Source organism: Cottoperca gobio, chromosome 24 (assembly GCF_900634415.1).
Source record: "Cottoperca gobio chromosome 24, fCotGob3.1, whole genome shotgun sequence".
Taxonomy (NCBI): domain Eukaryota; kingdom Metazoa; phylum Chordata; class Actinopteri; order Perciformes; family Bovichtidae; genus Cottoperca; species Cottoperca gobio.
Genome location: NC_041378.1, coordinates 16,582,528 through 16,598,650, shown reverse-complemented (window position 1 = coordinate 16,598,650; position 16,123 = coordinate 16,582,528). Strand labels below are relative to the sequence as shown.

General features: G+C 40.7%; 1 protein-coding gene across 1 annotated transcript in view; it reads left to right on the top strand.

The window, feature by feature from the left end:
• vsnl1a (visinin-like 1a) overlaps positions 1–16,123 on the top strand; it is a 32,311-nt gene that overhangs the window by 12,709 nt on the left and 3,479 nt on the right. Inside the window, exon 3 of the mRNA XM_029425600.1 lies at positions 15,538–15,753. Coding sequence (XP_029281460.1) covers positions 15,538–15,753 — 216 coding nt within the window. The remainder of the gene's footprint in view (positions 1–15,537; positions 15,754–16,123) is intronic.

Genomic DNA, 16,123 nt, shown 5'->3' with positions numbered 1-16,123 from the left:
TCTTGATCCAGTGACATGATATGTATCATGATATGATATGATTTACCAGTGATAAGCTAACCTTGATAGCTTTGCCGGCCAATGTATTGCTTGGGCTCTACTTGAAAACACTTTACTTATAAATACTTTGTATGGAAAACAAATAATTCATCAACATGGTGCATGGTATTACTGATGTGCACAACAGAATCTTGGTATAATCACACCAGAGTGGCCGTTTTACTATATTCCAAATATCAACACTACTTAGACAGGTAAAAGTCTGAATGAGGGATGTATTTAAAGATTCTGATCACTTCCAATCCAATTAACAGGACACAATATGAGAAAAGACAAAACTTGTTTCGATCCAAATTTGTGGCCTAACTTTTTTCTACAATAAGGTAAATATAGATATATGTACTTAATATACCAGCAATTAAAGAAAGAGTAATAGCAAATATAAACATACCCTATGATATCAGAATACATACAGTAAAACATGTCACGCAAACAATGTACCAAATACAAATATGTGCTTAACTGGCTCTTAAAATCATAATGCGATTTTACTGAAAGTCAATAAATGACATTACAGTCTGAGAAAGAGCACTGGTTAGATGTTTCAGCTTCTTTTTTTCTCAACTTCATTATAAGCTTGAACTTGTTTGAAAAAGATAAAGTGGTGTCCCTTCACACTGGAAAGTGGTGTCATAACGTGCCAACCTTTGTCTCACTATATGTCACTCTTCCTATTTCCAACCTCCTTCTCATCTCTCGCTTTTTTTTCTCTCCCATCTCTCGCTTTACCCACTTCCTCTCTCACCTCCCTTCCTCTCTGTCGGAGTGGGCTCGTGGCTGCCATACACTAATAATAGCTTCTGTCATCTCAGAAGCTATCATGCTATTCTCCATCGCTGTCACAACACAGGCACACACACAGAACTCACCGCTGCACACAATGTCTCCTGAAAAGCGAAATAATTCTGTTTGTGTTTTTTTGAGTTGCACTGTGCTCAATTATAGAAACAATCCCTCTTCGCTGAGAAGATTTGAGTCAGACAAATGGTAATGATGAACTCTGGACGACTCATTCATTACGCTAGTGACTCGTTTACAATGTTTATGATGCACAGAGGGAGCGGAATCTGACACTGAATAAGCAGACTGTCATTTTCACAAACTGTGGTTTTTCCAATTGTGGTTGAATTTTCTCCCGTCCTTCCGAACAATTACAAAAGTGTTAATTGCTGAGTGTCTACAGTATGTCAGTGTCTGCAGACGAGAAGCATTGGAAATGAGCTGGAACGAAGAAAGCAGAAACATAAATGCACTTAGAGAGGAAGAAAGGAAGATAACACGATACATGGACACAGAGAGAGGGAAAGAAATGGATGGTTGGATTTATGAATTGCTTTTGACCTCTCAGCTGCTCTCTAGCCTCTATACAATGTCTCCCTTCGGACTTTGAAGCTGTAATTTAATTATTCAGCAACTTTCAGCGAGTCTCACCGCCGCCACTGCACTGTGGGAAGAGGAAATGGGAAGTTAGTGAGTGCCTTTAGATGCACAAAGTAAAACAATAGGGCCTGTTCTGGTGTGAAATTATATTCAGCTGTGTATAACCATTAGCACATCATCTGTGAGAATAAATCAGTTATCATGGTTGAATGGTGAAAGCCAAAAATGCTATTAGTCTCACCGTGCAGGTTAAATCCCTCGATGCAGCGGCATGCAACTAAGAATGACCTTCAACTGGTTAACAAGAGTTCAAGCCACCGTGTCAGCAAACATCCACCCATGAGAGACGCTGACTCCCCATCAGTCTGACCTCTGACCTTCTTGTGAAGGGAGACGAGCAAAAAGATTCCTAACAGGGTTCTGATGACATTTCTATTATGTATGAATAGAAAGATTAGACCAAAAAAAAAGATTAAGATTAAAAGATTATGCCAAAATCATGTTGTGTATGCACTCAATGTCAAGTCAGGTTGTCTTGCATTTGTCAAAGTAGTCTGTAAATAGAATGGGCCTTGTTAATCAATGGAGTGGTCCCTCTTGTTCCCAGCTTGTAGTGCTTTGGAGTAGGCCGTTATTAGGTTAGGAGCCTGGCTTTTCCTTTCTTTCTCTCCTGCTCTCCTTATCTTGCGTTCCATTTTTGCTTTCTTGGTTTGTCTCTCAATGTCTTGCCCATAGAAATAGAATGAGTGCAACAGATATTTACCATTTAAATCAGGGGATTCTCAACGGGGCCGGCAGCGCCCCCCAGGGGACGTTCAGAGGACATCGGCGCTGGAAGCAATATTTTAGAAAGGGGGGCTTACACGTGTCTTTGGGGGGCGTTTGTGTGTACGGCCCGCGAGGTAATTCTTAAACACACGCAAAAAATTTACTCCAAAAAAATGAATCCCAATCTATTCAGATATAGAATAAAACAGGCAACTGACTCTTTTTCCTGGCCAAGGTCAGGGTCCTTGAACACAACACAAGTGGAACGTGTCATCACGTGGTAACGTCATGTCAAAAAACTTCAATATTAAACTGTCATTGACATCAGCGAACGCAGCATGGCGAATGTGAAACAGAGAAAGGTGGATGCGGAATGTTCCAGAGAAATGGACGAACGACTATTTCTCTGTGGAAGTAAAAGGCCAGTGGGACAGCAGGAAACATGCCAAACTGGATGAGCTGAATGGACGAGTCGAGTGCGTTTGGATAAAGTTAACGTTGTGTGTTTTTAGACATTTATTTTTATTTTGCTCAGCGATAAAGTGCTGCTGTAAAAAAAAAACAAGCGCAGCAGCCACTGCTCGAAAGCATTAATGTTATTCCAAGGATACACCATGAATAAAACTCATCTGAATTAATGTTAAATCACTACCGCTCTGGTCGGGACTGCACGCTGGCTGCTCGTAGCACCAGAGCTAACAGCAGCAGAGCTAACATCTGTAGAGCTAACATATGTAGAGCTAACACCAGCAGAGCTAATAGCAGCAGAGCTAACATCTGTAGAGCTAACACCAGCAGAGCTAACATCTGTAGAGCTAACAGCAGCAGAGCTAACAGCAGCAGAGCTAACATCTGTAGAGCTAACAGCAGCAGAGCTAACAGCAGCAGAGCTAACACAAGCAGAGCTAACAGCAGCAGAGCTAACATCTGTAGAGCTAACACCAGCAGAGCTAACAGCAGCAGAGCTAACATATGTAGAGCTAACAGCACCAGAGCTAACAGCAGCAGAGCTAACATCTGTAGAGCTAACAGCAGCAGAGCTAACACCAGCAGAGCTAACATCTGCATCACTGCTTCTGATTCAGGCTGTGTGCCTTTAAAAAATCTGCGGTCAGCTTTCACCCACTGGGGACCACTGTAACACTTATCTAGAGCTTTGTGAAGACAACACTTCCAGTAGTTTCAGTTTCTTACTTTTAAATGGATCACCAACAGAGCATTTATGTTCAAGGAGATTAATGGGACAAGTTTCCCTTCATGTAAACAAGCATTGAAAAGGCATTTCACTTGACCTTCAAGCCCCCAAAATAAGAACTCTTAATTGAAAGAGACAGGGGGGACATGGGAAAAGAGAAATGAGGTGAGCAATTTGTGCCAAACAGACCCAGTTACCTCCTCAGGTAAACAGCCACCAGAGAGTGGGCAAGTTGGCAATACTTGTGAGGAGTGGATAGAGAGCAAGGGCAATACAAAGGTTGGTACTGCTTATCACAATCACAATATGAACACATTCATACACTGCACAGCAATTTCAGATCACTGATAATTACTTACAGCGGTCAGCTGGCAAAACTACAAAGGGCTGGTAATGCAGGTGCTCTTAAAATGGGTCACCAGCTGTTTGTGACCTTTAAATCCCCCGTGTCATGAGAATACAGATATCTTTATATTTGCATGCACCTCAGAGTCCAAACAAATCAGGCTGTTTTCATTCACTGTTCGTACTTATACCTACAAAGAAGTAATACACTATCATTCACATATATCCAGGAGCCAGGACAAGCAGGGCTGCCCTTAAGGAAGTCAGGTGACGTAGCATATAATGGGAGAAAGTCTGTGTAGGTAGGAGGCCGGGGTCGATGGATGGGTCAAACAACCACAGGACTTTTACCCAGAAGGCCGCTGTTTGTGTCCCATGTGAAACCAAAAGTCAACGGTGACTTATTTTAAGTTACTTTTGTCACGTGACTTCCGCACATAACTAAGGCCACGTGCATAAATTACGTTACAAACGTAAACGTTTTTGCCTAAACAGCTACTGCACTGCAGGGGGTGCACAGGCGTGGTGCTGGACATTCGTAAAAGGACGCACTAATAATAACAAAATAACTGCGTAAGATATCATAAGAACCGTTTCATGAGGATACGTTGAACATAGATCCTTGACTTTAATAAATCCGATGGGAGAGAGATGATATAAACTATTTAGACATGTTGTGGGTGCTTCAGCTCTCTATGTCAGATGGAAATAACGTTCAGGCAGCAGGGAATTCAAGCATGTCAATGTTAGCATGCACATTCAGACAGAGTTGTTTCATACACATGCACACACGCAGAAAGTCAGACATCATTGAGCAGCCATGAATGATGAATTTATGCTTGAGGAGAAATAGCCAAAGAGGTTTGATGAGACATGTAGAATTAAGGCACAAAGTAAATGATGAACGGTCATATAGACATCTAAAGAAACTGAGAAGGAGGTTGTGTTTCATCGTTGTGTTATTCCCTCGCTCTCCCCTTTCTTCCCTCGCCTCTTTCTTCTTCCTCCCTTCCTCTCTGGTGCTGTCTTTTGGCCAGGCTGAGCGGGAGAAGCTTGCAGGCCGATTATGAGCTTTTTAAAAGGTGGCTTAAAACTGCACAGGCTGCTGTGGATTTATCTTGCCAAGTACTTTAGAGACGTGCCATACTGGACACACCACTGGCAAGTGAAGATAAAGCAAGTCCTCCCTTCTTTCTCTGTTATTTTGCCTCGCCTTCAGTTGCGTCACAAAGAGCAAAGGGTAGCCCTCAGGTCTACCTGCCAAACCTGGCAGCCAGCAGTGAGTCACACTCTGCTTCCTGCCCTGCTTGGCTACTTTTCTGTATCTGATTTAGATGAGAATCAGAAGAGGAAAAGGAAGAAAACAACACTGGTGGAATGCATTAGACATGGCATTTGTTTTGTGTAGATTTAGTGTTATTACCATAAAGAACATGTGCTGATCTGGGTTATTGTATGTAGTCTGATGTATTTACCTTCCATTGCAGCCTTCCCGATCTGTCTCTTTCCTCAATGCCAATAACTATTCTCCTCACCGTCCCCTGAGGCATGAAGTACGTTTCCACATTCAATAGTGCCATCTGCTGTTGTGTTGTCATCTACACTCCTTATGCAGAGTTGGTGCTGCCAGATGGGTGTTTTGTATCCACAAATATACCAGGTTCAGGGACAAATTCCTCTCAAATGGCAGAATGATTTTGTGCACTCCAGGAATCAGCCGCACACAATCATTGAGACATTGGACATCAGCAGGGATATGTAGTCCATTCAAAGCAGGTTGAATATCCTTTTGGTTAATCTACTGTACGGTTTGCATGTGGTGCCAAACACAAGAGGATTACCAGCCTTCAATATCTGCGCCCCACCTCCAACACACACAGAACCAGTACTTGTTATACTTATCATGCGTGGTTTATGTTTTAATCAAGTGGCCCCTCTTCTTGAAAGCCTTTTGTCCCACTGAATCAAAGGCTCATCCCTCAAGACCAAAGCAATCTTATAGACCTTCAGCGTAAACAAAGGTCACACGTGTATTAATGCCTCCTGATCACGCAGCAGTAGCCAGAGACAGATGTCGGCCATGTTCGTCACACTTAGTGAAAAGAACTACACACATATCAACAAACTGTTGGCAGAAACGCTGCAAATGCACCATCGCTGGCAGTGACATCAAAATAAAATCCAATATTAACACTAATACGATCGTTTCAGCCAACGTGCTACACACTGTTTGTATCTGGTCTCAATTGGTATCAATCTTATCGGAATAAGGTTGTTTTTTTCAGTTCTTCCCATTCTGCCGACCTTGTGCATAATGAGGCATCAGGCATGGAAGAATAAGAATCAAATCTTGGCAAGAGAATTCAAAGAGCAACTGAAAACCTTGTTTTTTCAATTCTTTGTAATTCGACAAGCAATTATTCGTATTTTAGCTGGATACTGAACGCAGCAGAGAGGCAGAACTGATCACACTTTAATATCTGTTTATGTTTTGCAAGTAATTTCGTGATATTCAACACTGTATATTTCCGTAGAGTCTACAGGACAGAATTACTGGGTTTTCTTAGGAAAAGGGAACATTTCCTCTGTTGTCCCGGATCGATTGATAGTGGAATAGTGAACATGTGTATTATTATAAAGTTGCTTTAAAACAATAATCCTGGTTGATTTGGCGACAACCATGGTTACCGTGGTAACAGCAACTGCAGTTAAATAGTAGAGAAACAGAAGAGCAACTGGTGTTTCTGTTTACAGAGCAGACAACTCATGTTGTCTCAGTAAAGAAGTCCGTCACTGTCTCCTGGCGGTTCCATCACACCTTTGTAAAAATGACAAAGATGTGTTACTGAATTTAATGTTTTTAAGGTAATGTCTTTGAATCCAGCGAGGGATAGGCAGAATGAGGTAATCAGACATTGAATGGCTACTACAGAAAATATGCAAACCATATATAGTATAATAAATGACGTCTGACTTCATGGAATCTTTAACTTTAATCAGATTAAAACAAAGTGAAGTGCTTATTTTAGAGCTTATTGTTGAAAATATTCTCAGGGATAAATTCCTGCTAACTTGCTTACCTTTGGTGACACAGATATCACAGCAGAACCACAAACATAACATGAGGATGATTAAAAATGCCTTTTTACAGTTCAGAGGGGATTGAGAGTGTGTGTGCGTGCATGTGTGTGTGTATCTGAGCAGACCCTGGAGGCTTGGAAGCAGGAGCAGCTACAGCAGTGCGCTGGCTAAGTTTCTGTTGCTGCCTGGCATGTCACACAGGGTTTATGTAAGAGCACATGCAGGCTCTGTCTCTCTCACGCAGACACACACACACACACACACACACACACACACACACACACACTGTGAATACCCCAGCGATAGATTATGCATGTATCTCCTTTCTCTCTCTCTCTCTCTCTCTCTCTCTCTCTCTCTCTCTCTCTCTCTCTCTCTCTCTCTCTCTCTCTCTCTCTCTCCTTTGATGAAGCAATGTAAACAGCGACATGTCATGCCAAGGTCCTGCTTGTGTGTTCCTCCAAACACGCTTGACTGCATGTGACAATGTTAGCAATGGGATGCATGTAACGTAAGGCATTATTTACACAGCCCTCTGGTGCCACAATGAGGGAAACGTAGAGAAACAAGTACAAACTTAAGCCTCATTTCTGTGTGTAACAGGAAAATTAAAGTTTCGATTGACTTCTAAAACCTGTGCTTGCACGCTGGGGAGATGAATAGCCAATGCTACATATTGTTGACAACATTAGAAACCCTTGAGCGAGGTGAGGTGACCTTGTAGGCTTTATGAGTGGAAATATTAATAGGTTTTAGACCATAAATTCTTACTAGCTGTATACTGTATCCTATCTGTGGTATTCTTTGATCTTCCACATGAGTCTGTTTGGTGCTCACAGCCGTTACAGTGAGGGATTCATTTTTGTTTTAGTCCTGCAGGTAATGATAACATTTATCCATGGGGCAAAAATGATATTGAACCATCCATATTGCTTAGGGCGAGGGAGGCTGAGCTCAAATTAGCTCTGAGGCTCCCAAAAGTGTGTGTGTGTGTGTGTGTGTGTGTGTGTGTGTGTGTGTGTGTGTGTGTGTGTGTGTGTGTGTGTGTCATGTTTTAGCATGTGTCTCTGGACTATGGAAGCAGCAGGGAGAACAGAAAGATACGGAGAAGGATAGATTTGGATTCAGACACTGTGAGTGGAAAATAGAGTGCACATGACAGAGCATGGCATCACCATGGCAGCGGTCCAGGAGAGGCATTATGGGACACTGAGTGCATGAAGGATCACACACTGGGTCATCCTCTGGGAGATAGCATGGACATGGAGAGGGCTGCAGTTTGTCCTGTGTTGTTATTTACAGCAGCATATACAGAGAATTATTATTAATTATTATTAATTATTAAGATTTAATACATCAAACCCCATTTGTGATACTATTTATGCCTGACATGTTTTTAGCAACAGCCATTAAATGTACATTTACATTGGCCTCTCTGTGTAGGGCTTTTCATTGCTACTGGCAGAGTCTGCCTTTCATATTTGTGCTGATGAATGAATGAAGTGTGTGTCCACGTAAAAGAGATTTACAGGAATTGATGTGGCGACAACATTTACATCAAAGGTTCACGAGTATCATTTTTTTATACAGCTGTGTACAAACCTAATACAAAGATAATTGTGTCTGTTGAAGAACAAAAGATTAGCTGCTTACCAGAGCTGTACTGAATGTTTTTACATTCCAGGCTTTTATTATACGAATGTCAGTCGTCATATTGTTTCATCATCACCCTAAAAGAAATGTTAGTTTGTTATTGTGGATTTGAAAGGCTGAGCACCAAGAAATATGGATTAAAGCAGAATATTTTCTCTGAATTTTGGAAATACTTCCTTATTGGACATGTTTGGATCACACCAGTTGGAAACAATCCTGCGCAGCCACCACTGGAATCTAATTCTATAAATAGTATCATGCTAATAATGTTAGTGTTGCCTGATCTTTATCTGCAACTGTGCACAAACACCTGTTTTAAACCGAACGAACAGAAGAATCTGCAGCATTGTCGATTTAGAATTCGAATGTCAACGTTATGAATGAAGATTTGAGCTTCAAACTTTTCGACACAGCCCTAGTTAACGGTCCAGAGTATATCAGCCTAATTCGTTTATTTATGACAGCAGGGTGTCGCAGTGGGTGAGCAGACGCCCTCACACTACATCTGTCAGGATGCAGAGAGCCCAAATTGCTTACCTCAGATCGGTTACACTTATAAAGGCTTATATGTACAATTTTTAAACTATTTTTTGTACTCAGACAACATTAATCCAGTTTCATGCAATCTGCAGCTCGCCCAACTGAAACAGAATGTGCATATAGTAAACAAATCTTCATCGCATTTAAATCCTGACCCTCCCGAGCTCATCACTGGAAGCCTTTAAGCTACAAGATGTCCGTCCAGCTTAACCGTTATCTGCTGGCAGCGCAGGCGGAGCAACTCAACACAAATGTGGATCGAAACATTTGCTGTTACCCACCGAACTCTGAAGTTATTTTCAAACGAAACACAAGTCAGTTGTCGCATGTTACTGACGAGCTTCTCATGTGAGGATTGCTGTTGAGTCACCACTTTGTGCTTATTATTCATCAGTTCTCTGATCTTGCAGTCAGTCACTGTTCTGTGAGTGTGAAATGGCCTTCATTTAAGTGTGACTTCACGCTATTTCTCTCACTCTTTTTTCCTCCTTCCCCCCCCCCCCCTCTGGTTTTCCCTCTCTCTGGTTTTGGATCAACACCAGTGGCAGCTTGCAGTCTGATTATGAAGGCTTTAATGTTCCATTTAACAGCAGCATGTTTTGGGTCGTATGAGTGTGTGTGTGTGTGTGTGTGTGTGTGTGTGTGTGTGTGTGTGTGTGTGGAGTTTGGGTGTCGGGGTTAGGGTATCTGTTCGACACACACTCATTGACACACACAAACACGGTGACATTAGCCTTTATTAGGCCAGCTGTGCCTGTCCGCCTCGCTCCTCCCTGAGTGGACACAAACAGTCTGGCATCCAGCCAGATGCCAGAGCTAATGGAAATGTTAACAGCATAATATCCGTAGCTGTAAAGGCGAGGAAACAGTTGTTTCTTTGGTTGGGATGGTAACTGTGAGACATCTAGTGAAGGTTTTGTTTTTCGTCCTTGACAGTTGTCTCTGTCTCTGACGTCTGACAATGCTCTCACATGTGATAGACAAGATAAGATTTACCGAAGAAACTCAGATGGAGTTTCACAGACTCATCACCCTAACCCACTTTCTTTCCTTCTTCTCTCCGTTTTTACGTAACAAAGTGTTTCATAACTTGCCAGATTGTCGAGGAGCCGCAGTGTCTTTCTCTCCCCCTCCCTCCCATTGACTCTCCCGCATCACTTCCCTGACACCTTTCCTCCCCCCACCCCCTCTCCTCAACTCTTCTTTCACACGGTCCACGTGCCTCCTCCTGTTCCTCCAGGCCCTGTGCAGATGAGCTGAGGCAGGGCCACACGGCGGCAAGAGGCAGCACTCGTGGGAAGGGAGCCACGTCGCATTTGTGCAGAAACCATCATGCGGTCCTGTTAATCCTGCAACCCCCCCCCCCCCCTTTCTTCCTCAAATTAGTTTAGCTTCTCTGGAGCAGAAGGCCAGATAGAGAGCTGGAACGCTGTCACACTCCTTCTAACACTTTCTCTGTCACACTGATTTTAGTCTTCTCCATCTTTTCTTTATAGTTTTCACTCTTCTGTCTCTCCTCATCTATTTGCTTGTTTCCTCTCACTGTGTGCCACCCCCCCCCCCCCTCCCTGCTCTCTCTTCTGTCTGTTAACTCCTCGCTGCAGTCTGATCGCCTTGCTACTGCAGCAGACTTTACATGGGTGGGACCTTATTGCAGATGGGGAGCTTTGCAACCCAAACTGACTCTCACTGTCTAACCCTGTCTTATTTATCCTGCCTCCCTTCTCTCTCTTTGTATCTCCCATCCACTGCACACTCTCCGCTCCCATTAGGATTCATGGCCTCGACTTCCCCTCCGTCGTGACTCCAGACAGTGTCGTGATGGGGCAGTTACTTTTAGGAGAGGCTAGGACTGCGTCCTCGCCTTTTTCCTCGCCTGTATGACGAGACTGTGTGCAGCACACACGGACATGGACACGATGTAGAACAGGACCACTTGCTTAGTTTTTAGAATTTAAAGCTGCTATAATCAACCTTGTTGTATATTAATTATGGATGAAATGAGTGTGTGTTGTAAAGTGAAAGGGGTTAGTGATGAACCCACAGATAAGAATCAACTGACTCTCACCGCTCTCGTCAACGTCGTTTGTAGATGCAGACGGCCGCAAAGAAGCTCTAGAAACGTACTGTACACACCTTTTCAGCACTAAACAGCAGGCAGAGAAAGTTAGCAACTAGCAGGTGAGCATAGTGAAGCATTTATCATAGAGAGACAGCTGTTTCCCTCAGGAGAGAATATTGGACGTATATTCACCATGTGGCCAGAAACACAAACGTTAATGTTGCTTCAGAACAGCTGGGTGTGAGAATGTGTCAAAGTTGTCTTCACAATTAGTTTCTGCTGCCCCCAAGTGGCAAATAAAATCATTTATTGCAGGTTTTAACCTTTGTTTTACTCAGAAAACTTGACTTCCCTACTTCTCGTCATTTAATCCCGCAATTGTCAGTACAAGCAGGATCTGTTGACATTTATATATTAGATATAATTAAATATAGATATAAATATATTAAAATAAATAAAGGTACAATAGTGACTTCTCTGCTTCTGTCTTACATACAAAATGTTGAATTTATAGTTTATGTACATACGAGTTGTTTTTTGTGAGCTCAGCAACAGAAAATCCCTCGAATAATAAAACCGAAGGTAAAATCTCTCTTTGTTCCATTTCCTTGATGCAGTTACTGAAACAAGTCCTCAGAGAGCAGCCTCGCTCAGCTTACATTACCCATCGGCTCTAAGAATTTTAACCACAGAGGTCAAGTGGAAGGTTACATCTGATGAATCACTCTGCCTCTGACGGCCACCCACAGGGTTCACGGTCTACAGTACTGTGCACTCTGACCTTGTGTACATGTAGTGCAGGGATGCAGTGATGACATGGATGGACTGCCGACACGCAGAGGGGCTTTAAATCTTATTCTGAGATAACAGCTGATCCATAGTATTTACCAAATGACAAAGAGTCAGAGGGCGGTGGTTTTTGGCGTCATCGCACAAGAACAGATTAAGGTCGAAAACAATAAATTTTTTAAACAACCTTTGACGTGAAAAGGGAAAACATATCATTGTATCTTTAACTTTTCCAATGCAACTCTCTGGCAGTTGTTTCGTTGTTTAGGGTTCATTTTAGTTTCTTAATTCTCCATTACTGTTAAATATAAATCCTGGTATGATCACATGTGAGTCACATCAAAGGGGAAATGTATTTCATCATAACTCTTTGGTATATTTCACAAAACCTTGTGACATTGACTAGAATTGAAAATAATATTTAACTAAGAGCTTATAGCCTCAGTTAGCGGCTCTGTACACTGCGCTTCATTAACTAGCTGACGTGCTCAAAATCAGAATCAGAAATCCTTTATTAGTCCCACAACGGGGAAATTTACCTTGTTACAGCAAAATAACAAGAAAGTAAAGTGGCGAGTACACAATTAAATAGAATAAAATAGAGTAAAGGTAGTATACTAATGCTACAGCGCTACAATTCTGAAGTTAATTCAGATTTAATAATTAGCACCAAACACAAAGGTTTTACAGCTGAGGCTGATAATGTAGTAGTACATCGGTAGTGGAAGAAGTACTCAGAAATGTTACTTAAGTAAAAGTAGTTATACCACAGTGTAGAAATACTCCCAAGTGAAAGTCCTGCATTCACAATGTGACTTAAGTGAAAGTATAAAAGTATTAGCATCAAAAAGTACTTAAAGTACGAAAGTAAGAGTACTTATTATGTACATGTACTATTTTAGAATAATATATAGTATAGTATTGCATAAAGGATTTGATTGTTTTTGTATATACAGTATATATACTGTATATATACAGTATATATATCTATATATAGATACTGTATATATACAGTATATTTAAGCAATAGCTCACGACAGGCTGTGGTATATGCTCATTATAGCACAGTTAAGGGGCGTGGTTCGGTCCTTAACTGTGCTATAATGAGCATATATCACGGTCTGAAAGCTATTGCTTTTATAAAACGGTTACCAAGTGTGGCAATATGAAAGAAAATACACACTCCAATTTAAATAGTTTTTATTATTAAATAATGATGTTCAAAATAAAATAGTCCCTCCGTTGCCTTCTGCACAAAACATAGTGCGAGGTGGTTGCTATGCAACAACATTACGGTAACTTCAGTTACGGCCCTGCCGAAGCCCGCGAAACAGCACCTTTGTTCTGAGCGAATACACACACATAGCGCTGGAGAAACACAAACAACACCGCTGAAATATAGAGCCGGAAAACAGCGGATTAATTAAATGGAAGCAAGACAGTATGTAAATCAACACTTGTATTGCGTGGTGACTTGTTTAGAACAGTGTACCAAGTCTGTAAGGTTGTACTAGGTGTGTAATTGTACTTAATCAATTAACTAACGGACGTAATTTAACACCTGTAACGGTGTAGCTTTTTTTCAGACGCGGAGGGATACTGACTTGTTGTGAAAAGTAACTACAATTCTACCCGTGATATACGCTCATTATATCACGGCTAAGAACCAATCAGATTGCTTGATTTGACATGTCCATTTTATAATATCTATCTATATATAGATACTGTATATATATCTATATATATACTGTATCTATATCTATATATAGATACAGTATATATATCTATATATATATACTGTATATATCTATATATATATCTATATATAGATATATATACAGTATATATATATATATATATATATATATATATAGATACTGTATATATACTGTGTATATATACTGTGTGTATATATATATATATATATATATATATATATATATATATATACAGTATATATATATATATATATATATATATATATATATATATATATAGATAGATACTGTATATATACTGTGTATATATACTGTGTATATATATATATATACTGTATATATATCTATATAGATACTGTATATATATCTATATATATATACTGTATATGTATCTATATATATATACAGTGTATATATATATATATATACTGTATATATACTGTGTATATATATATATATATATATATATATATATATATACTGTATATATATAGATATAGATATAGATATATACTGTATAAATACTGTATATATACTGTATACATATATACAGGTGCTCTTTTATTAAATAAACTAAACGCTTATGCTTTTGATCTAATTTATGTGCATTCAGTTTGTAATGTCTACTTTGCGCATTCACATTCTCTCCTTCGCTCCGTTTTGCGAAGGGCGGGACTTCGCAGCTGACGCACACACACGTGCGCACACATCTACAGCACCCCTCCAAAGCAGTGAACCTAGGGGAAACATTGTAGAGTATATATTAGTGCCAAGTAGTTTGTGAATTTCACCAAGAGATCAATAAAGTGTATCTTAACCTATAATAATACATGATAAACTATTTATTGATTATATTTTGTATTATTATTCTGAATCTGAAATGTTAAATCAGCTAAAGCTGCTAAAGTAGAATATAGAAATACTCAAGTACATTACAAGTACCTCAAAATTGTACTTACATACAGTCAATGCACGTAGTTACTGTCCACCACTGGATGGCACTAGATGAAAGTAAAGGGATCACCAAAGTATCAACATTAAATGTGATGAGTTACATTTCATTTGATAGTAACACAGTGAGAATGCGTGTCGCTAAAGAACCACAGGATCCATGACAGCGGAGATGCAGACATACAGACACAGCAGGCAAAGAGAAGTTGTGAGGGAGCAGGTAACTGGAGGACTCATGTCTCGTGTGTGAGGACACATCCGGTGTGCGAAAGTATCTCAGCGTGAATGAGAAGCTCCACCAGCTCCTGGCTGCTGTGTGTCGGTGAGCCTGACCTTCCTGCGTAGGGGCCGAAGGGAAACAATTCCCTTCAGGGACCGATAGAGACTGCAATGTAATTGTTGTTGTCATAGTGACTCTGAAGCGGTTTCCACAGGTTGCTACACACTAAGACTTATTAAAGCCACCTTGCAGTATGGATAATTATGCAAACACACACAGACCAATGACGACATTTGCAAAGGTACGGCCTGAAAGTACTGGATGAGAATAGGAAATCAAAGTTCACTTAATTACTGCAGCTAACGAATGTCCATCGATCTTAGATGCAAATGTTTTTTTGTCATTATTTTCTCAAATAGCACTATCTGTTTCCATTAATCTGCCTTTTCACTGCTAACTGTATATGAAACATGATCTGCATCACTTATTTAATCGGAGGTCTAATCCTCAATGAATCACCAGTTACATGTCGTGGAGGTGGAAAGGTTTCTTGATGAATAATGATGTTCCTTTGGTGTTTCATCACGGAGAGATGTAGCGTATTACTCTGACCGAAAGTTTCTTATTTGAACACCATTTTACGTTAGCTGCGTGAGAGACACGGAGACCAAAAACTCCCCCCAAAAATATTTCTCACTTTGGAATTTGACTTGATTGTGGAAACACGAGTATGCTTATGTTTATGTTCTCTTCCTCTTTCCTTTTTCCATCGCAGTTCTTCCCATACGGCGACGCGTCCAAGTTCGCCCAGCACGCCTTCAGGACCTTCGACAAGAACAGTGACGGCACCATCGACTTCAGAGAGTTCATCTGCGCGCTGTCCATCACATCACGAGGCAGCTTCGAGCAGAAGCTCAACTGGGCCTTCAACATGTACGACCTGGACGGAGACGGCAAGATCACACGGGTGGAGATGCTGGAGATCATCGAGGTATCACTGCAAAGAATAATGTTGGAATAGCCTTCTTTGGTTTTCGTGGCACACAAATGCACGGGACAGATGTTACCAGTGGTGATACAATACAGCTCATATGTCAGGAGTAGTTAGTGTTGTGTGTTCGGGTAATTTCCCAATAGTCTCAAGAGAGTCATGAAAAGAGCATCAAACAAGAATCACCTCAAGTTAATCAGTCTCAGTCCATGTAGAGAGAAATAAAATAACTATTGTCTGATGACATTTATCCAGCAAATACACATACAACCCCCGTGTAAACCCATCAAGCAATTCAATCACAGAGAAGAAGTGAGCAAATAGAAATAAAGAATTAAATTAAATTCCACAATACCAATACTTACAACAT